The sequence below is a fragment of the Cibotium barometz genome, chromosome 60 (assembly GCF_041138505.1).
Source record: "Cibotium barometz isolate CiBa-2024 chromosome 60, ASM4113850v1, whole genome shotgun sequence".
Taxonomy (NCBI): domain Eukaryota; kingdom Viridiplantae; phylum Streptophyta; class Polypodiopsida; order Cyatheales; family Cibotiaceae; genus Cibotium; species Cibotium barometz.
The window spans coordinates 25388844-25411879 of NC_141105.1; the positions used below are offsets into that span (position 1 = coordinate 25388844).

The 23036-nt window shown below is 47.9% G+C and overlaps 1 protein-coding gene across 3 annotated transcripts in view; it reads left to right on the forward strand.

Annotated features, from left to right (window-relative positions):
* Positions 1-23036, forward strand: part of LOC147605167 (uncharacterized) — a 132114-nt gene that overhangs the window by 44813 nt on the left and 64265 nt on the right. For 2 of the 3 annotated variants that reach the window (XR_015265264.1, XM_086794361.1), the window contains exons 4-7: positions 10315-10438; positions 10527-10797; positions 10880-11158; positions 18122-18185. Coding sequence is in view for 2 of the 3 variants with exons in the window: in XM_086794361.1 (XP_086650487.1) it covers positions 10315-10438; positions 10527-10797; positions 10880-11158; positions 18122-18185 (738 nt within the window). In the remaining variant the exon portion in view is untranslated. The remainder of the gene's footprint in view (positions 1-10314; positions 10439-10526; positions 10798-10879; positions 11159-18121; positions 18186-23036) is intronic. The other variant, XM_086794362.1, reaches the window with a different exon arrangement.

The following is a 23036-nucleotide window of genomic DNA, read 5'->3' on the forward strand; positions in this document are numbered from 1 at the left end:
AAAAACATGGTACATGCATCCACAGGAAAGGCCCCGTTTGAGATTGTTTATGTCAAAGTATTTTTTCCATCCATCCTTCGCACTAAGGATGAGATCTTTGTTGTCAAATGAATATGTGTGAGATCTTGATGTTGCCTTTGCATAGGTGTAGACAATCATAACCACGTCTCAGGATAAGCATAAATGGGTTGCTAACAAGCATAGAAGGCAGATGGACATCAAGGAAGGTGACTGGGGATTGCTAAGATTTGAGAAAGCAAGACTTCCCGTTATCATAAGGTACATAGGTACGGATGCAACCTTGGGTCCGAGTGCCCGGGATTTGAGTTCCGCGCTTTTGGATGTGCAAGACTTTTGCCTGGAAATGCCATTGCTGTACTTGTTCCATATCTGGGATATTTTCTCATAACAAAGTGCACATGCACACATGTTTACGTGCTTGAAATTGTCTTCACGTGAATTGTTTTCGTGTGTTTGCTTGCCATGAATGTTCAGTTCATTGGCTTGGGATGCCTACCCATGAACCGTGTGATTGCCTTGTGTTTTGTAGGTGGTAAGTGCACTCAAAAACTCTTGTATTAGTCATTTTAATATGCTTTGTAATGTTTATAACCTTTGTAGGTTCACATTCATTTAAAAATGGATGGACATTTTTATAAAGTGCCCGTGCCCCAACTTAGTGGGCACCCGGTTTGGCCACCCTAGTGACCACAATGTGTGGGGTGGGCACCCCATAAGTGAGGGGTGACCACCTATATGGCCAAAGTTTGGTGTGGGCAATTAATTATCCGTGCACAGTTCATTCTCACCTTTTCTGCAAGCAAATCGTCACTTTCCTGCACGCCTACCTCTCCATCGTTTTTGCTCATTGCAGGTGCTACACTCATCCATTTGCAAATTTGAGCACATATCTGTGATCAACATCATAAAAACGTCCTGCTACACCCCTCCGTGTCGGCCTTCCAGCTACTTCATCAGGGCAGCTTGTGTGGGCGCCACATCATCATCATGCGGTTGGTTTTGCTGCTGTTCGGCTTTTGTGTGATGCCCCGATCTGCCCATGCTGCTGGACAGCCTGTTTTGAGCTGGTCAGGCCATTCTAGGGGCCGGTTGTACTGATTTGGGGCTGTTCCGAGAATCCATAGTGCTTGTATGAACCTATGGGTAGCACTCGTGACCAACCCTTTGAAGTTTATGTGACATAAATTCATCAACAATGTCATCGCTGCTTCAAATCGTGCTTGGGAGTGTCCAGTGGTTTCGGTTCTCCATTTTCAGCATTGCCGCGTTGTGAGAGGGCAAGCTAGGCGCTAGTACGGGCACACCAGTGTCATGTGTGGACCCGGAACACCAGGGATGCGTTTGCTCTAGTGACTGACGGGCAATTGTTGAAAGTCTTCTTCAACGGAATTCTTCTTTGTCAATTATTGTTTGATTATGGATTTGGAACATAGCTTCAAGGACCTGGTATGCAGCCCTAGCAGAGTTGCAAGATTGGATGTGAGGTATGGTAGATCACTTTATAGAAAGAGCAATCATGGACATGGCTTGGGGCCATTTGTGGAGTCCCACCTAGGTTGTTCTTCAGTAGTAATAGTAACCTCTGAGACTCCAGCTACCACCTGAAAAACTGTATGAGTGTTGTTGCCAAAGGAGGACGGGTTTCCTCCCCATTGGCAATCTCCCATAGGCTATAAACAAACTTTTCAACGTAAGGCTCCATAAAGAGTAATTAGACTCATCTAGCCTATCCTCAGTGCGCATATACCCAAAGATATCTGATGCTCTTTGTGCCATCCTTAGAATAAGAGATTTCCCAAAGTAGAATTATGTGCAAAAAACATAAACCGCACACCCCCCCCCTCCCCCCCCCCCCCTCCTCTTTGAATGGGAACTGTCTGTGTACTAACATATGAGAAAGTATTGACTGGATGGAAGATGCGATTGCCAAGGTATACTAGAAACAAGATGTACACTTAAACAATGCTCTAGATAGTTAAATGCACTGATACAAGACTGCCTAGATTTGCACTGAGTTCTGCAGTGCCTATGGATGCCTAATCCAAACAATATCTGTGAGAGAAAGCCCAAACAAAAATGCTGAAGTACCTCTTTGATGTGAGTGCCCTGACCTGCAATGATAAGATGCTGAACCGAGTACGCCCCTTCTTGACGGTCGTGCTTTGCAAAGGAGAACCCTAAAAAAGGATAGACTGCTGTTGTGCTGGTGGTGCTCAGCACCGAGGTGGTGGCGAGCACGGGCGGAAACGCCAGATGGGCAAGCAGCGAGGGCAGTTCTCTATGCAGTAGTGTTGCCGGCAAGATGGGCGGTCACTGGCCAGTAGCTCAATGGTCGCGCAAATAGGCAGCGACTGGCTTTGGGGTGGTGGCATGGGCTTGGAGGCGGAGCTGATGGCGATGGAAACTGGCAAAGGCGCATTTGCTGAGGTGGCTCTGATACCGGATGTTGGGATTAGGGGTTAATCACAAGGGTTTAACAAGAGTGATAAAGCAAGAGGGCGCGAGATTAGTAGCACCACCTCCCCCCCCCCCCCCCCCCCCCCCCCCGCCTGTGGCTCTGCCTGCGCATCACCCCCCGCCCCCCCTCCCCCCCTTTCGCCTGCTGCTCTTGCCCTCCCCTTCCTTCTTTGCAGCTGCGCCTGCCCCTCCCCTCCCCCCCCTTCCCCCTTCTCTTCTTTTCTCCTTTCTGTAGCTTCATTTTGCTTGCCCTTCCCTCTCCCCCTCCCCCCCCCCTCTGCCCTCTCTCCCTAAGCCCGCCCCCTGGCCCCGCTCCCTGGCCGTTCGCCGCTTTTTCTTTTTCCGCCCCCTTGCCCTTCGCCGCTTTTTCTTTTTTTCTTTTGTTTTTTGTTTTTTTCTTTTTTCTTTGTTTCTTTGTTTCTTTTTCTTCTCTTTTTTCTTTTCCTTTTTGTTTTCTCTCTTTGCTTTTTTCTTTTCTTTTTTCCTTTTTCTTTCTCTTTCTTTCTTTCTTTTCTTTCTTTTTCCCTTTTCTTTCTTTCTTTCTCTCTTTCTTTTTTTTTTTCTCTTCTCTTCTCTTCTCTTTCTTTCTTTCTTTCTTTCTTTCCTCCTTCTCCTTCTCCTTCTCCTTCTCCTTCTCCTCCTCCTGCTCCTCCTGCTCCTTCTGCTCTTCCTGCTCCTCTTGTTCTGCTCCTTCTTCTACTCCTCCTCCTTCTCGTCCTGCTTCTGCTCCTGCTCCTGCTCCTGCTTCTCCTTCTCCTCCTCTTTTCTTCTCTTTTTCTTTCTTTTCTTTTTCTTTTTTCTTTTTTCTTTTTTCATTTTTCTCTTTTCTCCTTCTTTTCTTTTCCTTTCTGCCCCCTCCGGCCCTCCCTTTCCTCTCTTCTCCGCCATCTCTAGCCTGTCCTTGTTCCTCTGGCAACGCCCTCAGGTTGTGGGTATTTCTTCATTGTTTCGGCCTCTTCTGGTCTTTGCCCCCAGGAGGACTCCATGGCAGTCGCTCCGTCTCCCCCAACCAAGGCCGCCATTACCTGCCTTTCATTTTCCGAAGCGGACCTGCAGAAGCTTCTCGCTAACGACTGTTGCATCCCTAGAGGCCTCCACTCTGGTATGCAAGATTGTTGGTAGCCGCCCTGCGTATGGCCAACTATGAGATCTTCCTCAGGCTAGCCTCCTAGCTACGCCAGCAAAGATCACAGATATTCATCCTTTGGGGCGCGGCTACTACCAGGTTGAGTTTGACTCACCAACGACGTCTGATCTTGTCATGCAGATGAGCCCCATTGCATTGCGTACGGCCCATGCCTTCTTTGCATGGTGGCAGCACGGCTTCGACCCGGCATCTGACCCATTAGTTGGAGTTTCAGGCTTTCCCGTGATAGTCTGCTTTCTAGGCCTCAAGAAGGAATACCTTCCTCTTCTCCCAATGATTGGTGGTGCCATCGAGAGAGTGATGCACGAGCAGCGGGGATTCCATCTCTCCGGATTCTGCTTTATTTGCAGACAGATGGGTCATCTGGCCAAAGTTTGCCCTCGGCGTCAGACTAGGCGACCGCCCCCGGTGGTTTCCCCTCCTACTTCCCACTCAGATCCTCGTCAGGGGGCCGAGGGAGGAGCAGGTTCCCAAGCCGCGGAGCACCAAGTTCCGACCATGGATGACCCATCAGCCGGAGAGTGGCAGATAGTTGGCCCCCGCCCCGGTTTCCAGCCGAGCACCAGAGCTGAGTGTCGCCGCCGTGCGTGCCAGGCTAGCAACATGCAGGAGGATTCGGTTCTATGAGAGAACCGTTTCGAGCACTTATCACAGCACCCGCGCCCACAGACGGCGGGCCCCCCTCCAGTCACGGAGAGGGTCCCCCCCCCTTCCCCCCTCCGAGAGGTGGCGGCCGATTCCTCGTCGCAACTTCTCCTCTGGGCCTTCAGTGCCCAATGGGACAGGTTGACCCCACCCTTACTTCGTCGAGCCTTCCCCAGTAGCCTTCCTCTCCGATAGATACCTCTCCAACCTCTCTGCCTTCCCACCCCCCCCCCCCCCCCACGCTCGCCTCCGATTCTTCCCGTAGACACTGCATTTTCACCTTCCTCTTTCTCCGTGCCTACGATCCCCCCCCCCCCCCCCCTTGCCTCTCCAGAGCATTCCCGGCGCCCCCCTACAGGCCCTGACCCCAACTGGCGAGTACCGTTCGCCGCTTGATTCATTGTTTCTCAGAGCTGGTGGAGATGACTGTTGCGGCCTCACCAGTGAGGGCTTCTCACCTGAGTTTCCAGGCGGCCCCCCCAAGATCTTGGGGCAGCCTGTGGATTATAGTTTCTTCCTGTGTCTTCCGACAGAAGGGACAGATAGGTTTGAGGAGACCGTAGCCCCTATTTGGGTATGTATTGTCCTCCACCACTCTAGACCCTCTACGCAAGAGAATGGCGTGATGATCTTCTCTTTCCCCTTGAGCGTAGCCCCCGAGAAAGAGTGGGATCCAGAGCTGGTGGCCGCTACCATACAGGATCAGGCAGTTGAGCTATCGCATCATCTGCAGGATCTCCGAATCACCGACGTTCTTACTCATCTATGGCCTTTGGCCAGGATGGAGCCTGGTGGATCAGCCCATAGAGACCAGGGAGGGGAGATGGTGACCTCCAGCCTAGAGGTGCTTCTTTTTGTGTTCATGCATACCTCTCGCAGTACCTCTCCCCCCTTCTTACAGATACCTCCATCGTGATCGATGGAGCACGGAGTATACATACTCTCGCGCTCGGGCAGAGTGGTAGTACATGGAGGGCAGGATCGATGCCCACTTGCCGCGACTCCGCACCAAAATAGATTGTGACTATTCCCTATCTAAGCCCGCGTCCAAGACTCTTCGAGTGGAGGGCAGTTCCATTAGTTCCACCTCACATAGAGATTGATATGAGGATTGTCTCATGGAACATTCAAGGCTTAGGGGGCCTCAGTGCTTTTAGAGACGAGGCATCTTTAGAGGAGAGCTGCATCAAGCTATTGTGGGGGGATCTATTGACATTCTTTTCCTTTAGGAGCACCATCTTACTGAGGGGTGTACCTGCCGCCACTGCGGGAAGATTCTACCAAGCAGGAGTCATACTTTTTGGTCTCCATCCTTCGGCCCTTCAGGGACGCAGGACGGAGTGTCTCTCTGTCAGTGAGCAACTTTTGCCGTCTGTGACAAGATCAGGAGTCATAGTTCCAGTACGTGGTCAGTGGGTTACCATTCTGATTGGAGAGGATAGCATTGGCTTCCTCAACATTTATGCCCCGAATGCGGCTGCAAGTAGAGCTATCTTTTGGTGCACTGTTCAACAAGCCCTTCCCCAGTGACTTCAACATGATAGAGGCAGCAGAGGACATGCTTGGAGGTGGCGCGGCCACTGTCTCAGGGGTGTAGTACTCTGCATGGGAGAAGATGATACTGATTCTTAGGGGACATGACCCTTGGCATCTTCCAGAGTTTGGGCGCAACCTTGGGAGTCTTAGCTTTTTTCGATGTGATAGGCGGAGCACTGGCCCCAACCTCTCTCGGTTGGACAGGTTTTATGTTGACGAGTGGGCTTGCAGCCATGGAGGCATGGTTGGTATTGTGGCAGGCACTACATTTTCAGATCATGTCCCAGTTATTCTGTCCCTAGCGGACCCATGGAGGCATGACAGACATGCGAGCTCCAAGATTCCATACAGCTTCATTCAGGACCCTAGATTTGTAGCCGGATTGAGCAGATATGGGCAGGTCTAGACTTTTCGTCAGGATCTGTAGCGTGCACTTTGGATGAGGGCCTGGAGGTTAGTATTTTCTTACAGGAGGCAGCCCAGAGGAGATTGGAGGGATTTCGGGAGCAAGAGAGGTGTCTGAGTAGGGGCCTAACCTCTTAATAGCGTCTTCAGGAGAGTTCCCTGGATAGCTTGTGGATTGAGACTTGATCCATGACACTCAGACTGGTTTTGTTCAGGATCGGAGTATTCTGGACAACATCTTTACCTTTTGGGAGGCGACAGCTTCGGCCAAGATGTGACAGCAGGACCTCATTGTGCTACTCCTTGACTTTGAGAAAGCTTATGATAGGGTGGATTGGAGCTTTCTAGAGGGTACTATGAGCCGGATGGGATTCCCCATGGAGTGGATTCGTGGAGTCTCATGACTTTATTCAGAATCTCACAGCTAGGTTCTCATTCAAGGAGCCTGCGGCGACAGATTCCCCCTTTCCAACTCGGTTCGACAGGGTTGTCCTCTAGCACCGTACCTCTTTCTATTTGTCGTCGAGGCCATGAGTAGTTTTCTCTCCGCCCAGGAGACCGGACTTCAAGGATTGCGCCTTCCCCTCCGCACGCAGGAGGAGCTGCTAGACTCAGAGTTTGCAGACGACACAACAGCCTACCTTGCTGGAGATGTTGGGAATCTCCAGAGATTCGCAGAGGCGACAGAGATTTTTTGCCGTGCATCGGGAGCACAAATCAATTGGCACAAGTCCTGTGGTTTTTGGGTAGGCTCAACACCCACCCCAACGTGGTGACCAGTTGAGGCTTTCCAGTGGATCTCGAGGGGCACTCCAGTCCGATACCTTGGCTGCCAAGTTGGCATTGATATCTCCCCCGAGCAGCAGCTCGCTCCGCTTCTTCTGAGTATTCGGAAGAAGCTTCTATATTGGAGCTCGGTGAGGCTATCCCTTGCAGTCAAAGTGGTGGTGGCGAACCAGGTACTGTTTGCCACCATGTGGTCGTGTTGGGCCTTTTCTCGGGCTTGTATTGGCTAGGTACAACATTTGATCCGGAACTTCTTGTGGGCTGGAAGTAATGGGAGGCCAGCCAGGGCCAAGGTGGCATGGAGGCTGATCATTCAGCCATGTAGCAGAGGGGGGCTAGGTCTCATTGATCCAGCTATACAGAGTCGTGCCATGTTGGGCAAGCTGATTGTTAGAGGACTCCAACCCGGTGGTGAGCCTTGGGGGAAGGATTTCCTCTTGGCCCAGATTTCAACCCGCACTTCGAGCCTTGGAGGCATGTGGCCACATAGTACTAGATGGATCTTTAGAGAGATGTGAGCCCGTGGTTTTAGTCTTGCATTTGAGGACAGATTCGCAGCCAGTCTACTTCGTGCTTGGGATCATCTCAGGCCAGCCCTTAGACAGATTGTTCCAGTGGCCTTAGAGAAGCAGCTTTGACAGCCTTTGATGTGGAACCCCCTGATCCGTTTACCCAGTGGCCACATGCTAGGGGCCCGACCGCACATATCCCGGGGCGCCTTGAGCATGGGACCAGCCAGGTCTCTTGGAGATTGGTTTGCACACAGGCAGTTACCTCAAAAGGAGCAAGAGAGAGGCGTGACAGGGATCCGAGGTAGAGACAGGATCAGCATCGACATTGACTCAGCTATTCCTCCAGAGTGGCTGACTATTATTACAGACCCAACTCCCTCGATATGGCTAGGCGTGTTCACTAGACATGATATTCTCGTGGCGGTCTATGGAGCAGATGAGGACAGCTGTAATCAATTGGATTACATGGTAGATTAGAGAGATCAGAGCACCCCTTGGAGGATTTGAGAGGTTGCACCTTGCAGAGGGTGAGGGTGATTGGTTTTCGGGCACGTGCATGGCACATAGATCCAGCATCGGCCAAGGTGGCCTGGGATAGATTTTGGTGGTTATGGCTTTGGTAGTGCGTACCTGTCACACGGTTGCAGTGGGACCCTAGAGAGTGGACGTGGCATGATCCCACAGATCGGATGGAGACTCTGGATGCCCCTTTCTTTGCATATACAGCGAGGCTTGGCCGCAGGATCCAGATGTCGGAGATAGATGGCGCACCAGCAACAGCAGCACACTGGCAGTCTTAGGGCCTATCACAGCGCTTCCTTTCAAATTTCTGGAAGACCTTTTGGGACAGCTTTCGGCCGAGGAAGATCACTCTCTTCCTCTGGTTGACAGCACACAGGAGTCTGGCAGTGGGTACTTGGCTGGCAGTTGGAGGGCGGCTAGCAGCTTGCCCGAGGTGCGGCCACCCCCACGAGTCTTAGCGACATTGCCTTTGGGATTGCCCGAAGGCTCAGTAGATTTGGCAATGGATTCTCTGCATCTTTGCTATGGACAGGGTAGCGACCCGGATTATCACTTGGGGTACTGTCACTTGGGCCACCGAGGCTAGAGTGGTTAGGACTTACGAGGAGGATGGGGGAGGCCATGCCCTTCAGGTCTCCCACCATCGTATTGCAGTAGTACCAGTCACAGCCCCACCTGCAGGTGTTTGGCATCGAGGCTCATGCTAGCCCTAGGAGATTTGCAGTAGCATAGCAGCCTGGCACATTTAGCGTGCTAGATGTAGTGAGGCCATTGAGGGTACCCACACTCCGCCGGCTGAGACCATTAGGAGCATAAGGCTCGACATCATTCAGACTCTCTGCGGTCAGTGGGGGAAGCTGCAAGGAGGTTCTGACTGCATGCGGAAGCGGCGGGAAGCCTTCTTGAGACTTTGGAGGCCTGGCCCTTTTCTCACACAGATAGAGGCGGTGACCCCATTTGGCACTACAGTCCACCTGTGAGTCCACCTGTGTGGTTGTTTCCCCCCCTCCCCTTGTATGAGATAGCCTTCTCCTCATAGAGCGGCCAGCCGGAGGAGAAGCATCTCTCCCCCTTATGATCACTTGTTTCCCACCCTTATATGAGACGAGTTTGTATTTAGCCCTTCGTGGTTGTACTTAGCCCTTTGTGGCTGTTTTCTCTTTAACTAATTGAAGGATATTTTTCCCGGGAAAAAAAAAAAGAGAGGGCGCGAGATTAACTTGAAAGATTAGGCATACAGGAACGCTTTATTTTAAACCTAGAATACTAAGTTATTAGGTGCTATTTTACACTACCACCTAGCACTTGCTTATTCCCACATTCATCACTATCACTATTTAATAGGGCGCACGAGAAGGAGCTGTGGGATGAAGGTAGGGGGGGAAAAGCACAGAGGCGCACAGGAGCAAGGAAGCAAAAGAAAAAGGGGAGGGGCGAACGGAAAAAGGAAAAAAGGAGGGGAGGGCAAGGGGGAGCACGCGGGCAAGGTTGGCAAGGAGGGGGACTAAAGGAAGAAAGGGGGGAGGAAGAGGAGGCGGAGGTGGTGGAATGGAGGTGGAAGAGGCGGAGGATGGGGGTGAGACCGCCGGTATGAGAAGAGGAAGGGTGGAGAGGAGCGCCTGCAAGTGGGAATGGAGTGGAAGATGGGGTGGGTAGGAAAAATGCCAAGAGGAACAAAAACGCGCAAGCGAGGGAGAGCAGCATGAACAGAAGAAGTTTGAACCATGTATGCCACACCTTTGATGCAAAAATCTCTTTTACTTGGATAGGAAAATTGGATGGTCGCAGGGAGAGCAGGTTACGGGGGGTGGGGGTGGCCAACAAGCCAGGGCGCAAAGGGCTTGGGGGGGTGGGGGAGGGTGCTGCATCATAGTCATAGGAAACAGCCATTTCAGTCTCTAGAAACGCGTTTCTCTGTTTCAAGACCCCATCCGTTTCCATGGCCGTTTCTTATTTCCCAAGTGATATTGTCACAGGAAACGGCACCGTTTCCACTCCTAAAAACTCGTTTCTCCGTTTCCATTCCTCGAACGTTTTCGTTCCTGTTTCTCATTTCTGGTGACTATGGGCTGCATGTACGGGAGCTTCATTTCTCTTTCGACTCACATTATGGTCTGCGGTTGTAGACATAACCTCAGGGTTATTTGTAACTTCAAACCAATGATAGAACTATTTTCATGTGCTCTTACCTTTTCTAAGCATGCAACAAGAACATGTAGGGATAACCTGATAGTGACGTCATGTACAAACTTTGCAATGCAAATCTGGCATATTTGAACTCAGGTTCCACTTCAGGTCTGACAGCTGCGGACATGAATGATAATGCATCATTATTTTTGGAGAACTTAAGGCATCACGTTATGAATTTATGGACTGAAGTATTAGAAAAGGGCTTCACTTTTGGAAGGTATGGTTCCAAATCCACTTGTAGACATAACTTTTCATCTGAATTAACTATTTGGAAAAACTGACCAAAACACACTTTGTAAACACAGACACATGGAAGGTGCAGGCTTGTATGAACACCCTGCCATACACATATGCTTCTCAATCACTCTTTGCTGTCATGCACACGCCATTGCCAAAACCCTTGTATATTCAACAGGATTGATTTATTCATGTGGAGAGGAAGCTACTTCAACCTACAGGCTAGGACTGTTGTTTAGAGCTATGCAGGTTTTAGCTGGTAAGGCTGAGAGCCAACTTATTTTTGAACTGTGGGCAGAGAGTCTGGTTGATCAAGTGCGCACACTACCTGCAGATCAGGCAAGTGCTTATATCTGTTGTTTTAGACTCTCTCTAGAAGCATTATACTTCAGGCATGTATGATTATGTACTGTTTTTGCAGGCATATATCAGAACCCTTGCTGTGTTGAACCTTTTGAAATTGAGTTCTGGGAAAGATTCAATATCAAGGTCGTCAGCAGCAATTTGGGAACCGGACCCTAGAGTGTGGATTCCTGTTCATTACCATCTTTCCAGGGCCTTGAATACTCAATGGTTGCGCTTGCTTTCATTGTTGCATTGGGACAAAGCTTGGGATTTGAGATTAATGGTGCTGAGCCTTCTTCAGTTCCTGTCCCCTGACAAGTTTGCTAACAATCAGGAAGTCATTTGTCGGTTGAAGGTTTGTTACCAAAACAAAGCTCTGAGAATTCTGCACTCAGGGATGAATTTTAATGGTGACTCATGTAATTAGCTGTGGGCTACTTGCAAATAATATTTTGAAATGCTTTTGTCCTGCTTGTACATGACAAGATGATTCAAACTATGCCAATGAGGTTATCGATAGCTCAAGTGGTGAAGGTGTTTGCCTAGGACCAAGAGGTCCTGGGTTCAAAACCCCCCTTGGTGTTTCCTTGGTGGCATCGCCTACGGGTGGATAAATAAGCGCCTATGGGCGGCCACCTATGGACGGTGAAAAATTGGTAACTATGAAGGATCTTGGGCCAAAGGCCAGTTGAAAAAAAAAAAGATGATTCAAACTATAGCCACAAATGGTAACATCCTTAGTGTAGCACGCATGCATTTTGCTTAAATTGTCGGGATTTTATTTTGCTCCAACTTTTTTCAGTAAATGTCAGACCTGTTTATGGTCTGGCAGCACTGTGTCCACCAAAGCTGCTTCAAAGGCCGCTTCCAAAATTACACTAGGATAGGGCATGCCACGCCCTCAGCTAATTAGTGCTTCTGGGAGCGAGGTGTATGATCTTGTTGGTGACGCTGGATTGGACATTTAAGGTGGAAAAATGGGAAAGCGTGCCATGGGGTCTTGCCAGTTCCCCATTGGCGATGGGCCAGGGGTCCTACAGTCCTGGCTTGGCCACAGTTTGCAGCTATCATGAGAGGAGAGGGTCTAGTGTGCTAGTTGCGGCTGAGAAAGATCTTGTATAGGGGCCATGAGGTCCTTTGTGGCATTCTGAGAGATTTAGGCAGTCCTCGTGTCTTATTGAGAAGATCAGAGGGAGGGGGTTATCCCGGAGGTGGAGGAACCACCACAAAGGGATTGCTAGAGAGAGGGGGCTTGGAGAGGAGGGTTAGTTATAGTTGACTACTCTCTAGGGATGGCTGAGTCAACGGTGGTGATTCTTGGTTGCCATGCAAGGTGGTGCACTGATGCTAGTCCCCTGCTGAGAGCTTGGAAAAGAAGAGCCAGTATCCAAAGGACCGAGTGGGGCCAGCGTTTGAAGCAGTTGTGGTGGGTAATAACTGAGGGGTGTCCTTGCCTGTAGTGCCAGGTGCATGCAGGTCGGAGGTGAAGATTCATTGCAGCTTTGCATTTGGGGTCCACTCTGTCTTATAGTGCATCTTGCTTTGTGGGTGCCTTGGAAAATATTCCAAGGTGCCTTTGGGTCTTTTGTAGACGTTGATAAAATTTTCTCTCTTTAAGCGGAGGAAGAGCTTACACATTCGTGTTACAGGTATGGCAGAGGGTAACTCACGCAAAGCAGATGCCTTGGAGCTATGCAAGAAACTGAAGGTGGAAGGTTCCTATTTGTGGATGTATGGAGAGCAGGAAAGGATACCACCCGACCACGCCCACTTGTCCTCGCCATTTCCTGGACTTAGGGAGTCGCCAAGCATTTTTAGATACCAGGGCAGCCTTGAAGGGGAGAAAATCTACTTGGACGAGGATCTGACCCCGGCACAGGTGGCACACAGGAAGGCCTCAATGGAGGTCGTCATGGCAGCCCGTAAGGAAGGGAAGTGGGCAGTATACCGAGATGGGAGAGTCATCATTACGGAGAGGCGCCACACCCCAGATAGGGGCGTGGGGTCTATGAGACTAACACACATCAAGATGGCAGCCTGAACTGTAATGGGACTCTGTGGTCAGGCTTCGGGGAGACATTTACAGGACGAGATATCGTCTTCTATACAGAGACATATGCCAGAGCTCGGAGAGGGGATTGCCTCATGTCGCAGGAAAGGATACCACCCGACCACGCCCACTTGTCCTCACCATTTTCTGGACTTAGGGAGTCGCCAAGCATTTTTAGATACCAGGGCAGCCTTGAAGGGGAGAAAATCTACTTGGACGAGGATCTGACCCCGGCACAGGTGGCACACAGGAAGGCCTCAATGGAGGTCGTCATGGCAGCCCGTAAGGAAGGGAAGTGGGCAGTATACCGAGATGGGAGAGTCGTCATTACGGAGAGGCACCACACCCCAGATAGGGGCGTGGGGTCTATGAGACTAACACGCATCAAGATGGCAGCCTGAACGGTAATGGGACTCTGTGGTCAGGCTTCGGGGAGACATTTACAGGACGAGATATCGTCTTCTATATGGAGACATGCCAGAGCTCGGAGAGGGGATTGCCTCATGTCGCTGGATACCAGTGGGAGTTGGCTTACCGCGGGCATGCTAGCAGGACAGGAGGAGTACAGGGGGTAGCAGTCCTATTTAGGTCGCACCTTTAGGGTATGATCAGCATAGTCAGGTGGGATGAGGATGCCAGATACATGTGGGTTAGGCTACAGATTACACCCACCAGATACATGTAGTGGTTTGCTACTTTGCAGCAGATACTTTGCGGTATGCTATACAGAATAGTCAGGACAGCCTAACCACACAGGCAGAGGAGAGGAAGGAGTCCACTTATGCATCATTTTCTGATGAGATCTCAACCATGTTGGGATTAGGTGAAGTTCTCATTGGGGACAACGCTAGGACCAAGAGTGAGCAATCTCAGTTATACAGCTTTAAGGATCAAACTACGGCACTTGACCAAGAGGGCAGAGGATTGCAGCGGGTTTTTCAGGACCTCCTGGAGTTATTTACAACGGGATGGTCTTGTTATTTACAACGGGATGGCACAGTGGCCCCTATCCGGCGGACTCACAAGCTTTCCATAAGTGGAGGATCGAGCACGGTGGATTATATTATGGGACCCCCTGAGCTTGCTTCACTCATCTCCGAGTTCACCATCCGCACATGCCCTCTTGGAGAGCTGACCACACCTACCTCTCCTCCGTTTCCTGTACACCACCCCCCCCACCCCCACCCCCACCCCCACCTCCCACTATACCAAAATCCACTTCACACACGAATGTGACCACATATATGCCAACAACATTGTTCATGGTTTGGTAGATATGGACCCATCAGTTCCCCTTGCCACCCTCACGTCCCAACTCTTCGACACCATACATTCTACAGCCATAGCTAGCTTTCCATACACCCCCCGCTCCAATGTTAAGCCTCGGACGGGTACCATGCCCTAGAATGGTTGGGATGACAACGAGTGCTGCACCACACGTGCTCGTCTCAAGCAAGAGGTAGCGACTGGTTGAATCCTCAAGCATGCTGTTGAAAGGATTAACCGCTTTCTCACCTGCTGCAAGAAACGAGCATATGTGATAAAGCAATTTTGGGAGATATACCAACTCTTCTTGAGCAGCAACTTTGAGGTCTGGCATAGGTTGAGGGAACGACGTCCACCCACACCCATCACAGAGCCTCCCATCTAGCACACTTATGCACACTCACTTTACCATATTCCCAATCAGTCTCCACTCCCACTCCCACACCCACCTGAACCTCCCCCCACGACATCCACTTTCTTCACATCAACCATGGTGGAAAAGGCCATCCGAAAACACCAAAATGGCCTCTCCCTGGATCATGAGGGGACTAAATCGGAGCACCTATAACATGCAGTTGACACCCTTGCACCCCTCTTGGCTTACATGTTTAACAGGGCACTGAGACGGAAGGCTTTCCGCACACTTGGTCATTACACATCATTTCACCCATACACAAAGCTAGGGACACTATGGAGCCCAATAACTACAGGACCATCATGATCGGCCATACCTTGGCCAAGCTATATGGATCCGTGCTGGAGATAAGAGTTCAGCTCATTGGTAGAGAGCAGAGTTGTTACGAGGCGCGCCTCTAACGGTTAGAGGCGTTCGAGGCGTACGACTGCCTGATCGAGGTGTCCACAAATTTTTATTTTTATTTATTTATTTATTTTTTGCTGGTTTGAGTCTTTAGACGGGGGCTTTAAGGGCCCAAGGCAGCCCCTCTCACACACACTCTCTCTCTCCCTCATTCTCTTCCTCCCTCCCTTAAGCCTTTCTCAAGACCCAAAGTTCAAAGTTCAAACTTCAAACACACTAGGATGATGATGTTTTTTATACCCACTTTTGGAGCTCTCTCTATACTCTACCGGTTCATTTCAGTTCATTTCATTTTACTTTGTACCCTTGAATCTTGATGATGTATCCAGATGATGATGATGGACTATTTTCGTCTCATAGGTCATTTTGGCCTTTTGCAGACGTTTAATACAGCTTCCTTTCTTTCACACACACTCTCTCTCCCTCCCTCAAGGCTCATACATACACACTCTAGTCTCTCTCTCTCTCTCTCTCTCTCTCTCAACTTTCACTATATATATTATATCTATCTATCACTCTATTTTTATATATATATATATATATATATATATATATATATATATATATATATATATATATATATATATATATATATATATATATATATATATATATATATAGGAGCTATCTTTTGGAGCACCGTGTGATAGGCCCTGCCCCAGGCTGATTTTTGGTGTATGGGTGGTGACTATAATATGATAGAGGCAGCAGAGGACGGACTTCGAGGAAGCACGGCCACAGTCTCAGGAGTGGAGTACTTTGCCTGGGAGGAGATGAGCATATGGCTCGATATCATTCACACCCTCCGCGGTCAATGGGGGAAGCTACAGGGAGGTTCTAGCGGCGGGAAGCCTTGTTGAGACTTTGGAGGCCTAGCCCTTTCCTCACAGATAGAGGCATTGACCCCATTTGGCATTACAGACGACATGTATGGTTGTCCCCCCCCCGCCCCCTCCCCCTCCCCCCCTCCCCCTAGATAGCCTTCTCCTCATAGAGCGGCCAGCTGGAGTAGAAGCATCTCTTTCCCCATTGATCATTGTTTCCCGCCCTTATATGAGGCGAGTTTGTATCTAGCCTATTGTCGTTGTACTTAGCCCTTTGCAGCTGTTTTTTCTTTAACTAGTTGAAGGATCTTTTTCCCCGAAATTTATATATATATATATATATATATATATATATATATATATATATATATATATATATCATTTTATTCCAACCAAGAAGGATGTAAAGACTCTAGAATTAGCTAGATTGTTTGTGGAGGGTTGATTTAAACTTTATGGGCTTAAAGTCTGTGATGTTCGTGACCGGGATAAATTTGACAATCTTTTTTCCTGGGCCTTCTTTCAGAGGTTGGATACAAAGTTCCGTATGAGCACAATTGAACATCCACAAATGCCCTTTCATGATTCCACTGGTTCAGAAGGTCATCATCACCGGACCAATGTTTTATTCTATACTCATGATTGTACACATTACGTAAAGTTTTCATTATGGATCCTCTGTTAGTGACAATATTTATATTGTTGGAACGCTACAAGGATTGGCTCTCACTTTTGACTTTAGAGAAGATCTTTCAATTTTATGGTTCTTTGTTGGTTACTTTTAGCAGGCAAACAGTGGTTAAATGATAAATCAGTACTCAGTATCTTCGTGTCACCATGTATGTACAAAGAGGCCAGGTTTCATAGTCCCCAATATTGGTCCCCATGCATGCTTCCTTGTAACCATGAAGAACCCCTAGGCCACTCTCTGCTTTTCACATCTGAGCATTTAAGTGATTGCTAGAGGCATCATGAACTTTCGTGTGAAAAGTAAGGTGAACATTGTTTGCAGGGAGGCTTGGGTTTATTTTTTTGGTGGTTAGACAAGGCTTATGGCTACAAACAAAATGAGGAAAGTTACATGTGCTTGCTTACGAATTGGACGGAATCAGATGAGAAGTGGCAGTTTGTTCAGCTGATTGAGAACTAAAGGTGGTAATTATTCAATTGGCATCTTCTAAACAGATGACTTTCATGCTGGTAAGAGTGTGAGCTACTATGTCAGTCTCTCTCAAAAAAAAAAGAATTAATGGGTTAAGAGGTCAGAATCAGGTCATACAAATACACAAACTTCTAAGACATAATTATGAAGTGCCTTGATCTTAGACCGCACAGTTCTATGCTGTGCTGATAATAACTTGCTAGAACATTAAATCTCTATTCACAGCATGTTATTAAAGTGATTGCTAGGACTTTCTCTACTTGCTTTTATCCTTCACCCGTAGATAGACACACTGCATTATGCTAGAATCCCCAGACCCAGACCCAGACCCACACCCACACCCACACCCACACCCACACCACCGTGCCATTGATTGAACAAGATGAATCTTGCAGTAAGTGTTTTGAAGTGTGCATTTGGATTTCCCTTACAGTACCATATAGAACAAAGGGTTTAAGTATGAGTACCCTATGAAAATTTGATTGGAGCAGGCTGCTACAAGTAGCATACATTTTTAACTAGCTAGAATGAAGATGGAGCACGAGAAGAAGAGGTAGGGGAGATGGAGATATGGGAAAGGAGATGGTGTAGAGTTGGAAAACTGGGTGCAGCAGATTCAAGAGCAGGCTGGAGTATACCAAAGAGGCGGCAAGCAGCAAATACATGTTCGGAGAGCAAAACTAGCTTGGGAGCAAGATGCAGGAGCAGGAGGGGGTAGAGCAGCAGATGGAGTAATGAAGCAGTAGAAGCTCCCCGTATTTTGTTTAGATCATATAGACCTATTTTATGTGATACAGGCAAGCAGATAAAGGGGTCATGAAGCAGCAAGAATCCTCTTAATATCTTCAGATCTATCAAACAAAGTCACATATACGCACTGGAATTACCTGAACTGCAAGTTTAAGACCTTGCAAAGCCTCAAGTTTGGATTTGTAGTAAAGCAATTAGATAGTATCCATGAAGCAACCAAAGATATGCTTGTGAATGCCTTTTGTCTCTGATTATGCAGAATTATGGTAAGTGGAAGAGCAAATATACTTCCGAATGAACCTTATGGGCCTGCTTTTCACATAAAATGTGTTTCGGCCAGCTTGTACCTCAGGCTGATGCTCTTTTATTTTGGTTTTTGTAGCATTTTGATTCCTTTTGATATGAGAAGCATTGATCTATCTGGTTTCACTTTGTGATCACCACAGATGGTTAATAGTATTCTGGACTATTCTTTTTATGGAGTTCAAGGCTTTCTATCTGAAGCAACAAGTATGTCCCTTGACACCTCTGCAGTCTTGGACCCACCCCTTATTTGTCGGTGTGTCTGTTCTTTTTTTTTTTTTGGTGGGGGCATGTAAATGATTGAGTTGTTTGGTTCAGAGGGAGTATTTTTGCATGCATGCAGCTATAAAGGACTCATTAATAGGCTTGACGTAAATTGAATAGGATCCGAAAGTGCTCATTTAACATGATGATTAATAGCCAGGACTGACTTAAAGCATAGAATGGACCATGTGGTCCATCAGGATAAGTTGGGAGCTTTCAACCTCTTCTTAGGCAAAATTCTATCATGTTAGATCATTATGGTGTGCATGAGAGTTTTTTTTTATTTAAAGAAGCAAAATAGGCGATTAGAAAAGGTTATTATGGTCTTCACTCAGAACAAGGGCCACTTGTATGGCCAGTGTGTAATATTAGCATGATGTTAAGAGGCAATGATATAAATGAGCCTGAAACAAAAATAGTCAATTTTGGTCTTTGTTGGAAGATCTGAGAAGAAAAAAAGAATGTATTAACGTTTACAAGAAAGAAAGAAAGAATGCATTAACGTTCACAAGAAAGAAATCATAGAACATTAAAAGGAAAAAATCCTGTCTGTTTAAAGAAACAGGACCTGCATTCTACACGGACCATGTCTGTACAATGAAACAAGTAGGTACTATTCATCATCTCCTACAACTGGGTACATCAACTCAGTGTCCACCTCCTGTTCCGGTGTCGCTCTATGGCGCTGGAGGATGTGTCAGCTGATGAGAGGGGAAATTGGGTGTCTGGGATGGGGGGAGAAGATCTCACCCATGCTCATCCATTGCCTTCTCTTGGAGTTATAGAAATGTTTAATATTTGCAATACAAGATCCTTGACAAGATTGAAAGGGCTATTTTTATTTAGAATCTATCAACATAAAGATTTTACAGGGGTGAAGACGGCTCTTCATGATTGTGTAAGGTGTTGTAGCAATTTGCTGATTGGTGAAGCATGCACATCTTTAGAATTCAGTGCACAAGGTGCAAGAGCTTACATGAAGTTGAGGTTTCATGCTCTCTCTTTTTCTTGAGTAGATCCTTCTGTAATTCCAATTTGGCATCCTTCTGGAGGCGGTTGGTCTTCCGGCCGAAGGGATTACAAATTGGGGCTGCAAAGCAGCCACATTACCAATGGGGGCTGGCAGAGATCTGAAATGGGGACCTCCCTTCCAAGTCACAAGCCCACACCTCTGGGCTATGCGCCTGTTGGTAGTTGAGGTATATGCTTTACTCTTTTGAAAGGTGAAAAACAGGGCTTGCCCCCTAGATACTGTGTGAAGACATACTCCTGATGGCAACAGAGCTCCAGTAAGTACATACCCAGGCATCTCTGATCCTCATACTGCATGACACATGATAGAGGGCCAAACTCATCTCTGAAGAGACCTACCACGGATCACAGCATCTAAACATATAATGCTCCTTGGTCTCCACCTCCCTGGTTCTGCATACGCAGAGCATATACATGCCTTCCTGGGGATGTCCTCTGCTCTACTTGACTTGATCCATAAGCGGTGTGATGAGATCCTGATCTGACCAATGGCAATCCTCATGGCATGCGACATGTGCCTGTGGAGATATCCAAGGCTCATAATGAATCCATTTTCTGAAACTTGCAAGAAATAATATCTGTAGAAGTGGAGTTTTGTGGGTCAGGTGGGGTCAGCCATGTGAGATGCATTTGAAACCTTGTTAGATCAAGTCGAATGAGGCGGTTGATCTCCTTTAGAGAGTCAAAGAAAGAAAGATTTTATTAACGTCTTCTAAAGGCCACAAAATGGCCTATGAGACAAAACCTGTGTACATCACCATCATGTCTCAATGGACATCAAATGGATACAAAAGAAAAAAAAGGTACAAAGTACTCTATAATGTGGAGATAAATCACATACAGGGCTCTGGTTAACTACTGTGGGGTGGGAGAGAGAGAGAAAGAAATAAAGAAAGAAATATTTTATTAACGTCTTCCAAAAGACCGAACTCGGCCTATGAGACAAATCAGTGTACCTGTGTGGGGTATCCTCTGTCATGCCAACAAAATGAAAAAGTACTGAACTAAAAAGCTTGAATCTGGGTGTGCAATAAGTACAATGAGTGGGGGAGGGGACGGAGCTCTACTACTAGGAGAATGCAAAGCTATATGCATGGAGTATACAATCATGATATGCAACCTAGCTAGCTCCATCATGTATCATATTGGGGGTATAAAATGGTATACATCAATGAAGGGGGTGTCCACAGCTCCCTGAAGAACATGCCTGGGTGTGCTCTGAAGCGAGCCAGTCGCTCCGCACCCTCTCTGTGAAACTCAGCTCTGATCTCTGTCATCTCTCTAGGCGTGGTGTCCGAAAGCTAGGTGTCCTCTGTCTCCTGCGGGCTCTGAGTGTCTCTGCTCTCTGGAGAGTAATTCCCTGCTGTGTAGGGGTTGGGAGTGGGGTGGATCTCTGAAAAAATGTTAATCTGTGTCTATCGTCCCCCCTCTGGAGCTGTCTGAGCGTGTAATGATGTCTCTCTGTGACGCTCTATGTCTAGAATGAATCTCCCCAGTATGCGCTGGTTTGCTACCTCAAAGATCTGGCGTAGGGAATGTGGCTCTCTGAATAAAATGGGATATCTCTCTCTGATGGCTGTATATGCTCTGCATCTGCATACATAATGCTCCTCACTCTCCACCTCCTCTCTGCACAATCTGCATACCCTCTCCTCTCGGGGGATCCGTGCTGCTCTGCCAGTCTCGATCTCCAATCGATGTGATGAGACTCTAAGCTGACCAATAGCTACTCGGGAGCCGTGTGGTAAAAAGCCCTCCATGTATCTAGGCCTCTCTATAAATCCATCATCAGTGATACTCATGAAGTGATCTCTGTAGTATAGCATCTTCGGTGGAAGAGGCTGTGTAGGCGATATCCATGTCTCTCGTGTATGGAGCTGCCATAGGTCTTGTCTCAATACTCTGTTCCTCTCACTATGAGAGAGACGGATATGTGGTGCATCCCTGTCATATTGGAATGGTGGTAGATGAACCATGTCTAGGCCATGCTGTGAGAACCAATGTGTGACTTGTGCATACCATGATCCTCTGTCTCCTGCCTCAGCCAGCTGTCTAGATGCCTCAAAAGCTCTGTATGACAATATGTCTTGGGGCATCTCTCTGAATCTGTCTAGTAGGCATATAGTCTGGAATATGGCCTCTACCATCATAGGAGGCGCAGCAAACTCTGCTCGGATAATGTCATGAGGTACTGACGGTTTGCTGCGTATCATGCATGCCATCATGAGGGCCTATGGTCTCTCTATCTGTGTCCACCAATGGGTAGCAAGGCCTGGCGCCCATACCGCTGCTCCATACATCAGTGCCGGTGTGACTAATGTGTCAAATAGCCACCCCTTCGTCCGGGACTCCTGAAAATGCGCCTGGTGGCACTGTCTCTCTAGCATAGCCAATGCAGCATATCCCTGTGTCAATCTAGATCTGGCTGCTGAACCCATGGGCATATGAGACCAAAGTGATACAATAATGTCCATGGCATATCTCATCATGGAATGGAAAATAAAAACAGAAAGAAAACTTAAACATATCTCTATCTCATTGGGGTGATACAAAACTGTCCATGGAAACTCATCATGGAATACTAAGAACATAGAAACATGAGAGCAGCATCAGCTCCGAGTAGATGGTATACCACTCTCCAAAATATCAAGCATGGGGCTAATAGAGTATGGCCGAGAGGTCTCCCTCAGCTATGTCACGTGGAAAGGTAGCTCGATGGCGGTGGAGCATGTCCTGGATCTGGAGCTGATGAGGTGATCGTGGCCGACGGCCAGGGGAGCCGGGGGCGTCGGGAACGCTGGAGTGAGGAGGCTCAGTCCGAGGTAACTCCTGTTGGGCGAGGTAGGTCCATAATAACCATAAACGGCGTTTCCGCCCTCCTGGAAACGGTTCGGCCGTTTCCGAACCGTTTCCAGAGGGCGGAGACCCTGTTTCCGTACATTTTTTTTTGGCAGGTTAAACCGGGGGGGGGGGGGGGGGGCGCATGTCGGTTAGTTTTTCTATCCTTAGGGATTATGGACAGCCGGCATGTCGGTTATTTTGTAGTTTTTGAACTATTTAATTTTGAGAAATTGGCAGTGCCACAGTGGGCACCTCTGACTCCCAAGTTTGATGATCATTGCTGATATGTACGATGTATTATGATCACAATTTGCTGCTCGCTATGTATGCTTCAGCCTTCAGCCTTGAGTTTTTTATGGTTCACATGAATTTGCCGCACATCATACATGTCCATTATCTACATTCTGTTAAGTGTTATGATTCTAATGTCCACTTGAGTCTTTGATGTGTCTTGTTTGAGGTCTCTATGCATGTTTTTGCATCTCTTGACATAAGTTTATTTAATAGGATGTCTCTATGCATGTTTTTTACATGTCTAAAATAAATTCAAAAGAAACTCCGTTTCTTGCCGTTTCGACCTCGCGGAAACTCGGAAACACCGTTTCCAACCCGGTCCGAACCGATCGTTTCTGCCGGTCCAGGTTACTATGGGTAGGTCCGGAGCAGCTCGTGAGGGTCCACAAGATCCACTATATCAGTGTCCTCCATTTCTTGGGTCTGGAAGAAACTGGTGATGGTTGGCAGGCGAGGAGGGGGCGGGGTGGAGAGAAAGAAAGAAAGAAAGAAAGAAAGAAAGAAAGAAAGATATATTAACGTCTGCAAAAGGCCAAAATTGGCCTATGAGACAAACAAGTAGTACAATGATGTTCCTCTAGTGATCAAGAGGAAAATGTGGAGTGAGAATAAAATGTACAAGTATGA